Source organism: Macaca mulatta, chromosome 7 (genome assembly GCF_049350105.2).
Source record: "Macaca mulatta isolate MMU2019108-1 chromosome 7, T2T-MMU8v2.0, whole genome shotgun sequence".
NCBI lineage: Eukaryota > Metazoa > Chordata > Mammalia > Primates > Cercopithecidae > Macaca > Macaca mulatta.
The window spans coordinates 8,184,828-8,204,471 of record NC_133412.1 but is presented as its reverse complement, the minus strand read 5'-3'; the positions used below and the strand labels follow the sequence as shown (position 1 = coordinate 8,204,471).

General features: G+C 38.6%; 1 protein-coding gene and 1 non-coding gene across 2 annotated transcripts in view; both read right to left on the bottom strand.

Moving 5' to 3' along the window:
• The window catches only part of MTMR10 (myotubularin related protein 10), a 53,234-nt gene that overhangs the window by 16,580 nt on the left and 17,010 nt on the right, over window positions 1-19,644 (bottom strand). Inside the window, exons 5-9 of the mRNA XM_001109855.5 lie at window positions 19,106-19,248; window positions 12,717-12,807; window positions 5,698-5,884; window positions 3,799-3,886; window positions 3,628-3,716 (exon numbers count right to left, since the gene is read on the bottom strand). Coding sequence (XP_001109855.4) covers window positions 3,628-3,716; window positions 3,799-3,886; window positions 5,698-5,884; window positions 12,717-12,807; window positions 19,106-19,248 — 598 coding nt within the window. The remainder of the gene's footprint in view (window positions 1-3,627; window positions 3,717-3,798; window positions 3,887-5,697; window positions 5,885-12,716; window positions 12,808-19,105; window positions 19,249-19,644) is intronic.
• LOC114679778 (U6 spliceosomal RNA) lies at window positions 1,049-1,150 on the bottom strand. Its single transcript, XR_003731887.2, has one exon. It is a non-coding gene; the product is annotated as a U6 spliceosomal RNA (small nuclear RNA).

The following is a 19,644-nucleotide window of genomic DNA, read 5'->3' as shown; positions in this document are numbered from 1 at the left end:
AGAATGCTGCCATTCACCTCACTGCCACCCCCACGTGCAGTGCTAATTAGATCATTAGAACTAATCAGATCATTTCCTTCTTTCTTTTTTTTTTTTTGAGACCAAGTCTCGCACTGTCGCCTGGGCTGGAGTGCAGTGGCGCAATCTCAGCTCACTGCAACCTCCCCCTCCTGGGTTCAAGTGATTCTCCTGCCTCACCCTCCTGAGTAGCTGGGATTACTGGTGCCCACCACCACACCTGGCTAAGTTTTGTATTTTTAGTGGAGACGGGGTTTTACCATGTTGGCCAGACTGGTTTTGAACTCCTAACCTTGTGATTCACTCTCCCTCGGCCTCCCAAAGTGCTGGGATTACAGGCACGAGCCACCGCGCCCGGGCTCATTCCCTTATTTTTGATGGGAGAAAATAAAGCGCATTCACTGGAAAACTTGCCCAGGAAACAGAAGCACTGCCAAGGAGGGCAGCATGGCATTTAGATTAAGGAGACCCTACACTCCCACATCTTTCCACATGATGTAGATAGAAGGATGGCAAACCAGACTCACATTCTCCAGCTCTAGAGAATGCAAAGCACCTATTCCCACAGTCTTAATGATTTGCTGCAGGATGAACTGCAAGTAGAGACATTCACCAAAATTCCTCCCACTCTTCCTCTAAGGAGAGAACGGGCTGCTACAAATATGTGCCATGGAGTCTCTAGATGTTTTCAAAGGAAACAGCCAGGACTGGGATTCCCATCTATGTTCAAAGGGTAATTTCCACACCACTTAAAATAAATAAATAAATAAATAAATAAACCTGCTATTTTTTTTTCCTGAATAGAAAAAGTAATATAAATTAGTGTGAAATGTTTAAAAACACCTAGAAAAGGTAAGAAAAACAAAATCACTCAGAATTCTAAAATTTTGGCGTAATCTTTCTAGGTTTCCTCTATGCACCTTTATGTGTATGGAATTTAACGTATGCATGAAAAATAAAATGGCACTGTACATTTGCTTGATAAACTGATTTTTAAAAATTAAATAACATGAATATGCTCCCATTTCATTAAAATATGGAATGTTTCATGAATCTGCATGTCATCTTTGTGCAGGGCTACGCTAATCTTCCCTGTATCATTACAATTTTACTACTTGTGTTGCGAAAGCAAGTGTGGAGTTGACATTCTTGGTGGGGTGGGGTGGATGATAAGATGAAATAAATGGGCTGTGGGGAATGCCATGGATGATGTAATCATGGGATTACAGGCTATTTTAGGTCACATGGTCAAAAACAGCTGCTCTGTGAAGATGGTACTGAAGCTGAAACCTAAATGAATAGAGAAGCAATGCAAAGACCTGGCGTGAAAGTGTTCTAGGCAGAGGGCAGCTAGTACAAGGGCCCTGTGGCAGGTAACAAGCATGACTACTGAGAAACGTCAAGAAGGCCAGTGGGGCTAGATGACACACCTGAGGGAAAAAGGTTAGGAGACAAGGTTGGACAACAAAGAGGATCTGTTCTACTGATGAAGAATGGGATAGCTAAAAACACAAAAGGCATTAAAGTAATTCTCAGCTTAATACATCACTGAAACTGCCACTGGTTCTAAGGTTTTACAACTAACTCTCACCCAACAATGCTACGATTGTCCCTTGAACAGCAAAAGTCCTAACAGTGCGCTTCATCAGCATGCATGTTAACAAACACAAGGCTTGGAGTACGACACAGCAGACAGCTAATTCCAAACAGAGTTCAGGTAAATCAAAACCCACAGAGAATACGGACTTGTGTGACACAGTCACCTTCCTTCCCAGAAAACTGAAGGGTCATTTGAGGGTCACTTGACAGTTATTTGCTCTGTCAGTCACAGTACAGTGGAAAAACCCTAATAATGGACTGTAATACACAATTTCTGAGGCTCTATCAGCCTGTTTTATAAGATCTGTTCATCTGCTCCTCATTTACTCCACAAGTACTGAATAAATATCATATGTGCTTCCTGGGTGCTAAATAGAGAACGGTGTGCAAAGCAGACACAGTCTCACATCTCATGGAGTAAAAATGACAGGCGGTGATCAAACTGACACACACATATATTATTAAAAACTGAAACAAATGTTAACAACTCAGGAACTCCAGGAACATAGACTTTTGAGGTCTGATCAAACTTCAGAGGTGAGAGAAGGCTTATCTTGAGGAAATTACGTTTGAACTGAGATATAAAGAATGAGTGAGCCGGGTGTGGAGGCTCACGCCTGCAATCCCAGCACTTCGGGAGGCCGAGGCGGGTGGATCACCTGAGGTCAGGAGTCGAGACCAACCTGGCCGACATGGTAAAACCCTTTCTCTACTAAAAATACAAAAATCAGATGGATGCGGTGGTGGTGCCTGTAATCCCAGCTACTCAGGAGGCTGAGGCATGATAAGCACTTGAACCTGGGAGCCAAGATCGCACCACTGCACTCCAGCGTGGGTGACAGAGTGAGACTCTGTCTCAAAAAAAAAAAAAGAAACAAGGAGTGAGTGCCAAGTAGGTAAGCATGGAGCGTGTTCCCAGATGAGTGCAAAGAAGGCAGTCCAGAAGGGAAGAGTGCTGGACTATGTAAGGAGGTTGAAAACACCAGGCAAAGTCCAGGGGGCTGGAGCCCAGGGGAGAGGAGACATGGAAGGAGGAAATGACGGCACTTATAACACACAGGCAGAGGTATTGCTGGGGTGGAAGCACACGGATTTGTAAAGTGTCTGAAAAGTGAAGTGAGAAAATCTCAGGAGAGACTGGGGATGGGGAAGGGAAAGAAAGAGGAAGGGATCCAGGATGACCCCCTGGTTTCTGAGAGCAGGCTGGCGGAGGGCATGGAGGCCATATCCTTAAGTTTGGTTTTGGACACAATGAGTTTAAGGGGTCTCTGAGACCTCCACATAGAAGTCAAGGTAGTCTGAATTATAAATGTGTTGGCCACTAAAGCCACATTCTTGGGGGAACTTCTTTAGGAAAATACGAACATGAGGAAGAGGCCTTAGAACCTATGTAATGTATGGAGAGAAGAGGATGGGTCTGCAGAAGGCACGGAGTACCAGTGAGGCAGAGGAGCTTTGGGAGAGTGGAGAGGAGCAGAGGCCAAGGGCCCAGGCGGCTTTAAGGAGAGAGTGACCAATAGTATTGCTCGCTGCTATGAGCACAACTGAGAAAGGCCTCCTACTTTAGTAACACGGAGGTTACTGATGACCACAGCAGATAATGCCAGACTCGTCTGTGGTGGCTAATTAAAACCACTGTTCTAGCTATTGCAAATGTGTAGATCTAAATAAGACACATCAAACTACAAGAAAAGTTTGATTTATCCTGAAGTGTCTCAATTGGATATCACTGCACTTTGAAAGTATGTTATAGAAAATGTTATAGCAAGATGTCAGCAACGTAAGACCCACAAGTGTCTTACAAACCAAATAATTAAATTATATTTAGTGTAACCCCAATGTCAGTTAATATTATCACATTATTTTCAAAATGGCAATTCTTACATAAAACATGGTGCTAACTAATTAGTAAGACTATGCATTTTGCTATTTTCAATTAGTAGGGAACTCACTGTAGTTATACATGACAAGTAAAACTATCTAAAGTGACGACGACCATTTCTCAATTACCTCTGGTCAATCTTCCTCTGCTGCAGCGCGTCTTTAATGAGGGCCATTCGCACAAGAGCACTGCCATTAGAGTGGCTCCAGCACCAGAGCTAGGGGAGAGGCAGAATCCTTACTTCACTGTGTAGAAACAATGGACGTCAGCATTCATAAAATCCAACAGAAATCACTTACTGGCATCCTTCTCCCGACAAAAGAATGGGAAAAGATCTTTAGATCTTGGTCTGCTAAAGAACTTGGCACTACAAAGTATTCTGGAAGGCTGGAGGGGAAAAAAAAAATTATATGTAAGAGTCCTGTGCTAAAAGCAGGAATAGTGTGCTCCTGCAGACCCCATAAACAATTAAGCACAGTTGTCCGCATTTAATGTTCACCCCACTTAGTAGCCACATGGGGGGCAGCGACAATCCTAGAAATCTTAGTCTAAAACATGTGCGATATGACCAATTCTTAAAAATCTAAATTTACAGCATGAGAAAATTCCAAAGAAGGTATTAGAAATATTTTCCAGAATGACTATTAAACACGTACGTGCTCACTGAAAAATATATCCAAACCTTTGTTCTCTTGACAGGAGAACAAAGGCCTTTCACAACTGAGAAAGGCCTCCTACTTTAATGACACGGAGGTGACTGACGAGGTTAAGGACGCCAGACAAACAAAAGAAAACCCCACAAATCTACCAGAAGCTTTAGCTCTCTTCTTAAGTCCCTCTTCTACCTTTCCCCATGCCTAAAAGGCATAGTCAGACTCTAGGACACTGATGAGACAATAATTACTGGTGGGCAAGCTCACTGCACCTCAAGACATCTTCCTTCTTTCCCCGACGTGGCTGGGCAGCCCATCACGTGTTTCTCAGCACGTACATCTCGGTGTGCTGGCCATGAAGCTTAAATTCCAGGGGAAGCAGAAGACACAAGCTACATGCTGCAAAGCACCTGCCTAGAACTGTACTAGAAGCTCCTGGTACTGGATTAACCAGTAATAACACAGTAGTGCTTTTCTTCTTTTTTCTAAAAAGCTGCTTATGTGCGTGAACTAATGAAGACTTCAACGACCTTTTAAAATAAGGTATTCCAAAAAATTCATATAACTAAATGACATTAAACAAATTTAAAAAACAAATTCCTAGTCACTTTTGGGGAGATCCCCTAGGGAACCAGCGCACTATTCGGAAAAATGTTAAGGAGAAAATGTAGATATTTATATTGCTTTTCTTGTACCAACTGTGTTACGGGGCACTAAAGAGCTGGTGAGAGAAAAGTTCGATAAAAGCAGAAAGATGATAGAATTAGAAGGTGAACAATCGCAATCCTTAGTGAAATAATGGTCTGGGCAATGATTCTCTCTCCCAATGCAAAACTATTCTTGGGAGCTAAAACCATGATATAAAAGGGGAACTTTTACTGGATCAGGTTGACACCCTCTAAGCCCACTGGTCAGTCAAGATTACAATGAGAGAGACACAGCCAGCCAGCCTGAGATGGGATGTGACCCCCACAGGAGAACACAGCACCACCTAATGAAACATTCTTGCCAAAAGTACTGAACCTGAATCCAATTAAGCCTCTGTTGCTAACATTTTAAAGGAAATCCTAGAGACAGAGGAACACATTACAGGACACCATGGGGATAAAACCAGCAATATCTACAATGTGGAAAATTCTAGGGAACAAATGACCTGGTTTGTCAATGAATAGTAGGTAAAAAAGAGGTGGGAGGAGACTGTTGTAGATTAAAAGGCCTAAGAGACCTATTAGGCAAATTCAATGTGAAGACTTTAGATATCGATGTGAACAAACCAACTGTAAAACATCGGTTACAAGATATAATGCAATAAACACTGACTAGATTACTGATGACAGTAAGGAATTACTATCAACTTCTTTTAAGGGATACTATAATTTATATTAAGAAACCCTGATCTTTAAAATAAAATATTCATTAAAACATTGTTAAAAACAAATATTCCACTAACCACAACTAGAAAGTCATCAATGACAACAGAGTTTGATTATTCTTCATAGGGAAGTGACTTCCAGCCATATATAACATTGCTAAAATTGTACTTACCAAGTGGATATCATGTAACCCTCGTTAATAGAACAAACTCTCCACCCGGAAGCACCTGTCCTCTTGATTTCTCTGTCCCAATCCGAGTAAGTTTCAAAGAGCGGAGTTTTCTGGCTGCTGCCACCACCAGCTCCATTACCTCCTCCTCCTCCTCCATCTCCTGAGGGAATTCCATTAATTTTGTGGGCTGTAGGAAAAAGCAACATTATGAATTTTAACAGTCACATTTTCCCCAGCATTCCCTCTCCTCTGAGCCTCCTGTCACATGCATACTCTGATGTGCTGTCTCTAACCTGCTTCACCTTCCAAGTCTCTCCAAGAACCGTCTTGCCCTTTCCACTTAAAAATAACTTTTTTTTTTCTGAGACGGAGTCTCGTTCTGTCGCCCAGGCTGGAGTGTACCAGCATGATCTCGGCTGACTACAACCTCTGCCTCCAGGGTTCAAGCAATTCTCCTACCTCAGCCTCTTGAGTAGCTGGGATTACAGGCGCCTGCCACCATGCCCAGCTAATTCTTGTATTTTTAATAGAGACAGGGTTTCACCATGTTGGCCAGGCTGGTCTTGAACTCCTGACCTCAGGTGGCCCACGTGCCTTGGCCTCCCAAAGTGCTGGGATTACAGGTATGAGCCACCATGTTGGCCTAAAAATAACTCATTTAGTCTTGTCCTTATCCAGCTCTTTCCTAACTCCTTAAAACAGCTTTGATTTTTCTCTCCTGCTGGCTCTATCTTCTCTGCCTTCAGTCACATGATACTGAAAAGACTTTGATCACGCTGGACCACTCTAGCTACTATACTATACATTTTTCTTCTTTCCTTTTCCTGACCACCTTCCCCAAGAATGAAGAATGACTATTGCCTAGATTTCCTCTCCATTTATTTTCTCATTAATTTTCAATTGTCTTCCATCCCTACCATTCTAACAGAAACTATTCCTAACCCTTCCTCATCTCCCTGCCCCTAATTGTGGGGTAAGTTCATGTCATTTGATTATTTGCTCCACATATTTTGCCTGGAAAAATGAAACATCCAACAATCATCTCTGTTCTCAAGCCCTTCAAATCTTTAATTTTTCTAATACCAACTTCTCACCTACCTGCTCTATCTGCTCATTAGAAAATTCTTGTTTTCCTGTATCTACTCGATTTTCCTTTGAAAAGCTCATAAGGTTCCTTGTGCTTTGCTAGAGTGCCGTTCCCACATGAAGATTACAGCAGGACAGGCCTAGACTTGCATTTCCTTAGTAAGGAGCCTGCTCTGAGAGAGAAGTAATGCTATCTTCTGGGAGCATGCCCACAGCCTCAAGACTGCCTGCAAAGTGATTACTGAAAAACAAGCTGTCCCACCAGTCAGCCAGATCTGCCTTGGCAATATCTGGTGACAGATGGCACAACCCATTCTGGCCCAGGGTCTTCCTGCTGCAGGCTGCAATTGTGGCAAGTCTCCCAGCTGGCATCCCCAAAGGGACATTCTGCTGCATTTAAACTAGCCAGCAGCTTTACCACAAGACACACTTCCCTAAAAAGACATGTTCATGATGCTAGTCCCTTGCCTTAAAAACTTTCAATAAGCTCATTTTCCAAACAAATCAAGCAAACCTAAATGGCTTCTCTTGGCCTTAGAGATCCCTCACAGAACTCATCTGACCTTCATTCCCATTCTCCTCTGCAGCCATGCAACACCCTCCAATGTCCCATGAGCATGTCATGCCCATTCCTATTGATTATCCATTAACTCCTGGTACGAGACGGGTATTTTCTGAGACCTCCCCATGTACTAATGCCTGAGAGCAAAAAGATGAGTAAGATTTTACCTCTATCTTCAAGTATTAAGCAGTGTGATAATCACAGAGTACCAGATGTCTGAGTGCAATGAGGATGCAGAAGAGAAGGCCCCCAACTCTCACTGGAGAGAGAGGCTGGGGCAGGAAAAGCTTCATGACTTGACCACATCTAAAGAGAGTTCTAAGGAATCAGTCAAAAGTTGCCAGGTAGCTGGTAAGAAGGAGGTAGGCATGCTAGACAGAGAAGAACCTAAAAAAGATGGTGTAACTGTATAACATCAAGTAACTAAACACAGCTAGAGCATAGGGATTCAAGAGGTGGTGGAAGAGAGGTGGGAAATTAAATAGGGCCTAGACTCTAGATCTGTGTTTCCCAAAAAAGTAACTTCTAGCCACACACACCCATTTAAATTTAAACTGAAATGAAAATTAAATAAAATAAAAAATTCAGTCCATTAGTTGCACTAGCCACATTGCAAGTACTTAACAGCCACATGTGGCTAGTGGCTGCCCTACTTCCATCACTGGATGGTGCTGTTCCAGATGATGGAGGGGCTTATGTACCATGTTAGGAATTGGGACTCCTCTAAGTGGTATCAGAATTATCCAGTGATTCTGATTTTAACAAAGCTCGTTAAAAAGTAGAATGCTGCCGGGTGCGGTGGCTCACGCCTGTAATCCCAGCACTTTGGAAGGCTGAGGGAGGCGGATCACGAGGTCAGGAAATCGAGACCATCCTGGCTAACAAGGTGAAACCCCGTCTCTATTAAAAATGCTAAAAAAAAATAAGTCGGGTGTGGCGGCACGTACCTATAGTCCTAGCTACTCGGGAGGCTGAGGAGGGAGAATCGCGTGAACCTGGGAGGCGGAACTTGCAGTGAGCCGAGATGGCACCACTGCACTCCAGCCCAGGTGACAGAGTGAGACTGTCTCAAAAATAAATAAATAAATAGATAGACAGAGAGACAGTAAAATGCTAATTCTAAGCCCATATCCTAGAGTCCCACTCCATCTCAGGGCCTTCTCTGGAGCAACGCAACAACTGAAAAGTGTGCCTGTGAGAAGGAAGACTTAGGAGTTGTGGTCTCTCCAGAACACAAAACCTGCATACGGCATTTGTGGCCAAAGCCCAAGCTATGCGATGTTCCAGTGCACCAAAACAAAGACAGCTATTCAACATCAGAAAATCTACGTAACTCATCATATGACTACATGAAAGATGAAAAAGGCTATATTAATGACCAGCTTAGTAAGTGCAGAAAAACCTATGATAGATACCTGTTTATGACTAAAAAAAAAACCAACAACATTAGCAAATTTGGAATAAAAGGGAATTTCCTTAACTGGATAGAGGGTGTTTATCAAAAATACACAGCTAACAGCATCTTCATTAAAAGCGAGAACTGAAATGATGCCTGCTAATACTACTGCTATTCAACACTGAACCAGCGGTCCTAGCCACACAATAAAAACACCACCACCAAAAGAGAATTATAAAAAACACACTCAAAATTTTAAGAGTTATGTAAAACAGTTTGGTGATTGAGTCTAGAAGCACTGAATACTTTTTAGTGTTTTGGGCTGTAGACTTTAATAAGCTAGGCTAAGAATGTGCTATTGTTTATGAGATTGTTTCTCTGGCCAAATTTTGTTTCAAGATCTAACTTACACAAATTTTTCTAAACATAAAGTGAGAACATCTATTTATGTTTTCGAAGCATAAAGTGAGGTCCTCTATCGTTTGTTATTTTATCCATTTCTCTTGTTCAAATCCTGTACTTTTCTAAACAACTGGGACTAGGGCTTTTTATATGTTCTATATCATCTTCAGTTAGAGCTCATTACAGAATGTGTAGTGTACATTCAATCTGGTTTTATAGTCCCAGAAACCTGAACGCTTTCCAAAGTTCAAAAGACCGGATACGAGTGGCCTGCTCTGAGTGGATCACTGTGAGGAGTTGGACCAATACAGTGAAAGGTGGGTCATCTCAGGGAGACCTGGCTCCGTTGACAGCCACCTGACCGAGGTTTTACGACATGCTTCCACAGCAGACTAAGAGTGAAATAGATATTACATGCTCCTGACCTTGGCTATCTTCTGTGACAGCACAAAAGTCTAATCCTATACTGTTGGGGTTATTTTAGAGAATTTCCACTGAATTGGCCAATTGATATTTAGAATGGCTTCAAGCAACAGAAAACACAAGTCATCAATATATGAAAAGAAAGCTTATCACTCTGATGATACTGCAGAAATTAGAAGTCACAAGGGAATAAGGTAAAAAAAAGGATTGTGAGTATTAATAAGTTCAAAAGCATGAGTCAACAAAGTGGTTCTTAACTGGGAGATTCTGACCTGTGCTGGAGCCGACATGGCTGTATTTCTAAAGGTTCCTCCAGCAATCCTGATGTATACAGCTGGCTGGAACCACCAATATTCAACAATCATTTATACCTATTCTGAGAATCTTATAAGAACTGACAAGCAACAAACTTTAAAAATTCCTATACTGTTTCAAATGGATTGTATACCTTGTTTTTCAAATAAGCATTTTAAGGAAAACCTAATACGAAGATCTATGTTAATAAAAAGGATAAAGTTCACTGAAAATGTACAATTTCTGATGTGAAATTTCATTACAACTTCAGATTACGTCACAGCATCTGTAAGCAGGATGGCTGTCATGAAGCAGAGCTGCTGACACTAGGCTGCAGAAAACTTCATGAAACTTTCAATATTTTTGGTCCAGAAGCATAATCTGACATCTTATCAATTCTATAATATGAAAGATGAATCTGTACTTTTTTGACATTATTTGTCCAATAATAATCTGACTGATGAAAACAGAGTCCTCACGGTTTCTTTAAAAAAAGAAAAAACAGAATCATTGTTCTTGTTTGTGCTAGTAGCGTCTCCTGGGGTGTTTGTGCATAGTGATGTTCCAAAGCCTGCATGCTACACATCTTTACTCCAGGGTATTCACAGAAGTGGTGGGATGACTGCAGGACCTTTCGGAGATGGCTTTTACTCATGTGATGCTGAATATGAATGAAAACCTGAGTGACTAAGGCCAGCTAAAATATCATTTTCTTAGATAATTGCAGGGGAGCTCCTCCAACTTTGGATCTCATTTCTGGAAACAGCTTTGTCACCTACCTGCCTGCAAAAAGGACTTCTTTAATCCAGCCAATGAATCAAGGTGTCATCCAGAAGTTCAAGAGTGGATGAGTGGGCATCTTTCACTCACAAATTAATGAATTCTGACTGCAGTGTGTGGAAATTTCAGGCTCCTTTGATCTTAAAGATGCAGTATTTATGCTTCTGTAACAGCATGGAAGGATATTAAAGGATGTTACCCTATGAGGAATCTTAACAAAACTATGGCCAGTGTTACGTTTATGAAGTACTTGTCAAAGGAGGAGTCTGAAAGATGTAATATAAAAAAAGCATCCCTGAATATTTTAAGTATTAATCATCACATTTTATCAATAAGCTATATAAGAAGAAATAGAGGAACTGAATGATGCAAATTTTAAAATTCCAGTAGTAAAAGACCTATGGGTGGATAAATTAAAGTACTGTAAACCAGAGATGCCCACAAGGTATGAATGAAGAAAAATGTGGAAAGTAACTGAAGCAGGCATCAGGTTACCAACTGTAAAACGAAGTTTACTGTCTTTGCTGAGCCCAAGTCGCTACATTACTGTAGAGGTTATGGATCTGTAAACTGGAATGAATCATTTCTATCAGAAAAATAGCAGCATGAAGAACTGGTCTGTATCATAAACAGTTAAGCAGGAATCAAAGACTCACTTCTACAACTCTTGCAACTCTGGGTGAGGATCTTATTGAAGATAACCTTGATCACTGTTCTGTAGCTTGATGGTGATCCCAAGGAGTGTTTACCTGACTAATAGTGCAGGATCTGTAATACTTTATTTTTGGACAGTAAGTGAAATTACTTAATCTTAATAAACTTCAAAAAATAACTGTATTGCTTAAGCCTAAGTTACAATTATGTACATCTTGATAAGAAAAATTAAGTTACAAATACTTCTGCTATATAATTTCTATAAATATAATACTATATGATAAAAGCTGTTCTGCAAAGCATTATTTTCATGTATTATCTCTATAGTATTAAGTTTTTTTTTTTTTTTTTTTTTTGGTCCTCTCAGTGCTTAACAGAAAGGTAGGTATCTTTTAAACTAAGGAAAATTTACTTATACGCATGTATCTTCAGATACCATACACTGATACATTTTAATGTATTTACAATATAGTGTTGCTGGAATATACTTTTATTATACTCTTTATTTAAATAGTATATATGTTTTATGGTACCATATGGTACCATATGTTTTATGGTAACAAAATATAAAATTTCCAGTACAATTAATAATTTGTATGGCCCAGACCATGCCGGGTGAATGGATTTTTCATTATAAATACACAGCTGACTTATTTTTCTTGCTTAAATAAAAAAACACAGGCTTTGCTCAGTTAACTGACGTGCAGTCACTAACTGACAAGGGGGCTAACAGGAGACATGGTTCTTTGTTTTTCTCTATCCTTTTAAGAGATTTTTAAAAGCCGTTTATTAAAATTACATTTGTACAGAAATAGAACGTACGGAATTGCATGATCATCTGGAATCTTCCTTGGTCATGTCATGACTGTCAGATATATAGACAAAACTATTTACTTTCACAAAAGCTGTCCAGAATATACCTGTCCTTGGAAAAATGCTCATCTTCCTTTCATCAGTATTATTCAGAAATAGAAACTCAGTATTTTGAGAATCTTAATGAAGTCCACAAAGTTTTTAATCACTTTAGCTTTTGCATGAAATCACACCTTGCCAGAAAAGATTATGCTTTTAATATATCTTTTAGTTTTCTTAAAAGATAAGATTACTTTAACTCAAGCTATCAATTAAAAAGGGTAGGTTATATAGTCTTCATCCTAAAATACAAGCCAATGACTGGAGGTTAAATATATGACATAACTTATAAGCCCATATTCATAGCATTATAGGTTCTTCCTGGTAACTTGTCAAGAAATAATCTGACAAACTATTGGCTGTTTTAGCATGTAGTGCTTACTTCTCTAAGGTATGAAGCTAGTAATTCTACAATCATTAAAGCTCATGTACTCGGAGGCTTCTGGTAAACATAAGAGTAAAACTTACACACGTAAAATTAGTTACAATATTTAATATTTTCATATTTACCTGAATTGTGGTATTTTTTCCCAACATATTCAAATGCAAAGAGTAGCTGGAGGTCTGTTGGCTGGGAATAATGAGCTATTGCAAGGCATACCTAGGAAAAATTCTACATTTAGAATTTGATTTTAACACACTTAGTTAAATGAAATGTACAATAAGGCCTTGGACACTGGGAGCATCATTGTGGGGCAGTGATTATAGACACTATTTACATGTTTTTCTGTTGACCTAGAATATAAAAGAGCTCCTTAAGGCCAGGTATCTCATTCACTGTCATGCCCTCAAGACATTGTTTATCTTTAGTTAGCACATGGCAAGTATTCAGTAAGTATCTGCTGAGTTAAATTTTAATTGGAAAATAATTTTAGTCCAATAAAGAAAACTTGAAACTAAAGAAGCATTCTCCAAAAAGTCAGTGACTACATGTCCACTCCAATAAAGGAAGAAAAAAGTTTCATTTTTGGTGGACTATAAAGAATTAATAAAAGGCATGAAACTTTAAAGTTTACACCTCATAGATTTAAAAATCTAAATAGAGAAGCATAATTACAAAAAATTAAAATTAGCAAGAAATTCCAAAAACCCATGGGTGGCTCAAAGAGGTACATCAAAAAAACCACACACACACACACACACACACACACACACACACACACACACACACACACACACACAAACTGTGTTTGAGTAAAATGGTTTGGGACTGTGTGCCCTGTGGTGGAAAACGTGCGGGCTTTAGAATCAAACAGATCAGGGGGGCCTGAATCCTAGCTCTATCAAGTACTTGCTACATAACATGTGTGAAGTCAATTCCTCTCATCTAGCCTCAGTTTGCTCACTTGTAAAACGAAAGTAATACCTAGGCTGTGGTAAGAATTAACAAGCATAATGCAGGCTAGGCCTTTGGAGGATCTCCATATATGGAAATATGGCTGTTATTATTCTCAACTGCTGCTAGACAGAATGAAGGATGGTGCTCTAGGCTTACAAACCCTGGTAGTCACCAGAACATGGGAAAAACCGCTCTTCAGTGAGCAAAGATGAAAGAAGAAATTTAAGACATATGCAAGGAGAACAAAGCAGAAAAACTCACTTTAAAAGATTAAATATTATTTAGAAGATAAAGTGTTAAGCCAGAATGATATACTTTTGACAGTCAGCGAGTAAGAAAAGTTAATTGTTAGTTCATATCAAATTAGTGGTGTTTGGAGTGGGGTGATGCACATTTCATTAACCAGTAAGCATGTGTCAACTTGTTTAAACTACATTTTAAAAGTCTTCTAGAGAATAAATGTTCCCTGTCTAACTAAGTTAAAATATACAAACAAGGGGATAGAATTTGTCATTAGTTTTGGTCAAGAAGAAAAAAAAAAACCCTGCTTATTAAAACTTACATGGTATCTTGATTCCTCAATACCTATAGGAGAGCTTTCTATGATGGTCCCACTTGCAAAATTTAGGAGTTGGTTATCTATATTCCCATTCTTAATCTTTTCAACAGTTTTCCTTAAAGCATTTCTAGCAGCAAAACTACTGAAATCTGTACCTTGAAAAAGTTCTCATCCTTCCTACTTGTTTGGGCACCATTGATAAGCTTTGTTGCACTTTTCTCTAGACATTTTTCATAGTTGTCCATTTTGCTACACTGCCATAGCCACATCCTTAGGCCATACTCACCTCATGGCACCTCCGAGAGCTTCCTTACATTCCAGAAATCTACAAAACTTAAGAATTACCTTCTAATGATGTAATTTTGACTAACAATTTTGCTCTCTTCATAATCTGCTGTGGTTCCCAGACATCTGCATAACAAATTAAACCTCCTCATTCTCGATTCTTCACAAAACTGGCTCTCCGCACCAGACCACTGTACCTTCCCGATATTCCCTCAGCAATCTCAGGTCAGAGAAAAACAGGTTTGAACACATTCTGTCTGACTTAGCCCCAGCCATCTCCTCTGTCACACTCTTTGCTTGGAAAATCCTACTCCTCTTAGCCAACTATGCTTTCTTGGAAACTATCGTGTCTGTTCAACACTACTCTCTTCACAAGCCTTCCTAGAGGGAGCCAATTTCAGAGTATTAATCCCAGAAACCCATAACAACAGTTTCAATATGAAGTGTCTCTTTAGTTAATTGTGCTTATGTTGCTTTATTTCCAAGGTATTCACATAACAGTTATGTGGATGAGAAGTAGGATATAGGTGGTTCTGTTAAACTTCTACCATTAAGGTCAATTCCTTAGATAAATGCCACATTTCACATTCATTTAACAAATATTTACTGAGCACCTACAATGTTGTAAGCCCTGGAGATGCAGTGAACGAAACAGACACTAATCCCTGTCCTCATGAAGCTTACATTCTAGTGGGAAGACAGACACTAAACAAGATAAAGGAGACAAAATACAGAAAGATAACTATGAATGCTAAAAGAGATAAATAATAGAGCAGGGAAGGTGAATATGAACTGTTACAGTGAGAAGAGGGAGGCAGGTTAAAAAGTAGAGAAGGAGACCAAGAAAGACCTCCCTGTGCAGACTTGAGTAAAGATCTGAAGATGTTTGCATTTTGTAGCATAACTTCAGTAGCTTTCTAAAGGTGCTCTGGGTCCAACAGCGGCTACACTAATACTCGTTGACAAAAGTAGTTACCAATGTATTAAGGAAAATGCTCCAAGCCAATAATCATAATGTCTATCACATTCCCAAAACAATTAGAAAGTAGTCACATGCTCTGTTTACAGAAAAGAAACTCACATATCATTGATCATGGACATGTTTTTTTGCGGCCATGAGGCAAAAAAGAAACAAAGCCTATTTTCAAGGCAAAACCCAACACAGTGTATTTTTTTAAAGCCCCTTAAAAATAGCACAATATCAAATTAGGTTAGGAAAGCAATGAGTATATCCAAAAGCATCTACATTGAAAGAAGTCTATAAAAAACATTGTAAAACTGAAAGTCAGTTGAATTACTGGTTTTTTGGGGGGGTAGCAGAACTCGAAATAAATATACTGTTTTTCAGTAGTTAATTTCAATGTGTAACTTATGTTCATACGACCTAAGGGGTCTCTTTGGGCGCACAGACTAAGGCACATACAAACTTGTGTACCTGGATTGTCTTCACGTTGTCACTGTGGAACATTCTAAGACGAGAAAGCAGGCCAGGGCCCCATTCTTTGCACTTTTACATACACGCTATTTTAAAAACCTAAGTACAAATTCCTATCTTCCATCCTAAGAGTTTTTGAAAGATCTGAAATAGTTCATTTGTCGTGGCTACCATAGGAAATGAAGAAAATGCTGGTATTAAAGACATTAAATTATGGCAAATATTTTACTGGAGAAAAATAAGTAAACTACTTTTAAATCAATTTTTGGACCAAAGCTGATAAGCTTCTCTGGACAGAAGCCAGAAGTACCCACAGTGGATGGTTTCTTTTCTAAGATTACCTGTGGTACAGTACTAAAGAAGCTCAAATCCAGGAAACACTCAAACCTCATTAAGTTCTATCTCATTTGCAAACACAAGTGGTTTCCTTTATTTCTGTGGCCTGAAAGCCACCAAAAAACAGTACCAGATTCAAGTCAAAAATGACAGTTCATAAAAAGGCCAACTTGTTCTTTAATCAGATGCATGGAATTCACCTCTATAAAGTATTCCTGAAGAAGTGGTTCACAACCAGCTAATCAGAGAATAAAGTGGAAACAAAAGGCATATATTTCACTTGTCATGCATATGTATCTATATATTTATCTTTATCTACACAGATAGATATATAGATAAATCATTAAAAACAATCTTTATTATTTTGCCCTTCAGTTTTGAGCAAAGGTTCTGCAAAAGAAAACAGTGGCTCTTAAGTTGCTAGATGGTTAGAGGTTAGATGTCCAATTCTGCATCATCAAATTACTTCTTTCTTTATACAGACCTTTCCCAAATATCACTATTTTCCTGTGACAGCTAGAGGATAATAAGGATGAATATTAATGATTACAAGTGCCCAAAAGCAAACTAATTTTGTCATAATACAATTGAAACACCACCACCAAGACAACCAGAAGGGTTTAGAGCATGTAACAAAATGTGAACCAATTTAGTATTTTCGAATTTCATTTTTCAAAACAAAAACATAAATGTCTTAGGTATTTCAAAATGAATCAGTGGTTTACCCACCAGAGAACTCCAAACACGCATTTGGTCATTTTAAAACAACTGATAAAACAGCAAAACATTTTCCAAAGAAAACAGTATTCAAAGCTTCCAGGAGGTAAAAATGAGCCATAATTTCCTAACCACTACCGAATTTTAGATAAGAACCTTTCACTTGAAATAAAAGAATATGCCATAATTTTTGCTTTTAACTTGCAAAGCCATCAAAAGCTTTGGTAGCCACATACAACTTAACCCTGTGTTTGAAACGTGTAAATCAGAAAAAAACTCTATATTCTCATTGCATCTGTTTTTTTTTTCCTGCACCCTCCCCTGACCTGCAACCACCGTGGCTATACAAAAGACGAAGACTCACATGCTTTTTATATTTTAGGATTCTGGGGAAAAGATTTTTGTCTGAAACTTGGTCTTAAGAGAGGGCATATGAGGGACTGGCTTGTTTAGTGCAGTTGGTTTAGTATGGCCCTCGTCATGAACCAGCAGCACAACACATAGGGGATATTCTGAATTTCCACATCACTTACTATGCTCTGTTCATCTGGAAATGAACTATTTGTGTAGATACATCTTTTATGCTGCCACTTTGTACCATTACTTTTCATTTGTTCATGCTTTATCTTTTTCACTAGATTTAAGTCCTCTAGGGCAAGAAACTGCATCTTCTCCTTCTTTCTACTTGCAAAATTTAGCACGCTGCCTCAACATAAAAAATGACCAACAAGTACTACAGATGGTTCAAGAACTAGGCCAAAAATTATTATTTTCACTCATTAAAATAGTGTCAACTGAAAAATACAGTAAAAGAGGGAGAATTTAACTTTCCGAAAGAGATCGGATCAATTGCATCAATTTCTTCCTTAGGAATATGCTGTCCTAACTCAATCTAGCAAGTTCTGTGATGTCCCTAATTTTGAGATGCTACACATCTTAAGGTTTTCATAAGCAGTTATTTCATGCTTTGATCAATTAAATTACAAATATAAATAAGCTTGAGGAAGTAACCTGTCTGAAATATTTTATGTACATCATGAATTCTGAAGTCCTTCTATATAAGCATAGGCACTTTAAATTAGTAAAATGCCAAAATCACAAACAGCACAATCAAACAGGTCAAAGAGGCTTTAAGAGTCATCTAGTTGAATTTTCAGAAACGCAGCATGCTGAGACATGGTTATACAGACTATTTGAAAACTTTTACCCATAGAGGAGCCTACAACCACTCTACTCTGCTAGACAGTCACATATTTTCAGATGTATTTTCATATATTCATCTCCTGCTTGCCTTCCCGTGAAGAAACTGTTGGTTCTCAATCTAAAAACAAATCTACCACCTCTTCACCAAAGTATATGAAGACAGCTGCCTTACAATATTTTTGCCAGCCTCATTTTGGTATCAACAGAAAATTTACTGCAGTCAGTTGACTGACCATGGAAAACAAAGGCACTCATTGCTTGGTGGTGCAAAGGCTGCCTCCATTCTGAGAGAAAGCTACTTCCTATTCTACTAAGATACTGTTGCTCTACTTCCATACACGCGTGCAGGCTTCCTACTGGAATGTGACTACACGGGGGGCATATTAGGTCTACCAACTTCACTCCTCTGGCAAAGCAAAGCATGGAAAACATGCCCTTGACTCTTACTTTACAAGTAGGGTAGTAAGACATTATCTGGAAGGCTGGGGAAAAATAAGGCAGTTAAAAAGTTACTCGCTTTAAGTTGCCCCTGTTGAGTGTCACTCAATTCATAATATTTCTTTAAACCACTAATAATTACTAGGCCTTTCCGGTAACTATATATTTACCTAAATCTTATGTAACGTAAGTCTAGCTTACAGTTTGTTGGTAAAGTTCTGCAGTACTGAATTAAAAGCCTAACCAAACCTTAATCACAGTATATTGCCAACTTTTCAACCTTTTTAACCAAGAAAGAAACTGACAAGGATCTTTATGTAAAAAAAAAAAATGCTAATTTCCACGTAAGAGTCTTTAATATTTTAGAAGCTGATAAAAAATTATATAGAACACTTTAAAACAGCCATAAACCAATCCAGGAAAACAGTTCTATTAATATGAACTTGGCTTTGACTTTACTTAAGAAAATGTCTGATAACTTCCCCTAAAAAACATCTGAGCAATTGAGAAATGAAAACTGCCATACAGAATTGAAATCAGTAAATACAGTATAGAACCCAGAACTTTATAAAACTTAACAGTATTACCTTTTTAGCACTTTCGGGACCTGATTCATCAAAGCGAAATCTGACAATTCTGAAATCTTTACAATAAATAATTAACTCTGTTGGATTAAATTTCAGTTTCTGGTTGGGGCCTAGGACTTTCTGCTTCCTCTTGTGGTCATTTACTAAAAAAGAAAAAAAAAATAGAGAAAATAAAATGCATAACAGTTATTTCTTGTTACTAACCCTTTCGTACAAATTCTTAGTGAAAATAATTGGAGGGTCACCCATCACTTGAGCTCTGCTTGTCTAGAAGAATGTTTCATACTTGTCTGTAATTCCTAGAACTTGGAGGTTGGTTTTAACTTTGCTTTGGAAGATATTTTAAATGATTATTTGCATAAAACCACCATTTAGATACATTTAATGATTAATTTTAATTAAAAAGAGAACAAAAAACTTAGAAACTATGAAAAGTTATATATTTCTTATCTTCCTTTTAAAATAATTTATTGACATCTCCCTCTTTATGTTCCTGGGACTCAAAAACATGGCAAAAGTAAACTTACAGAAATAAAATG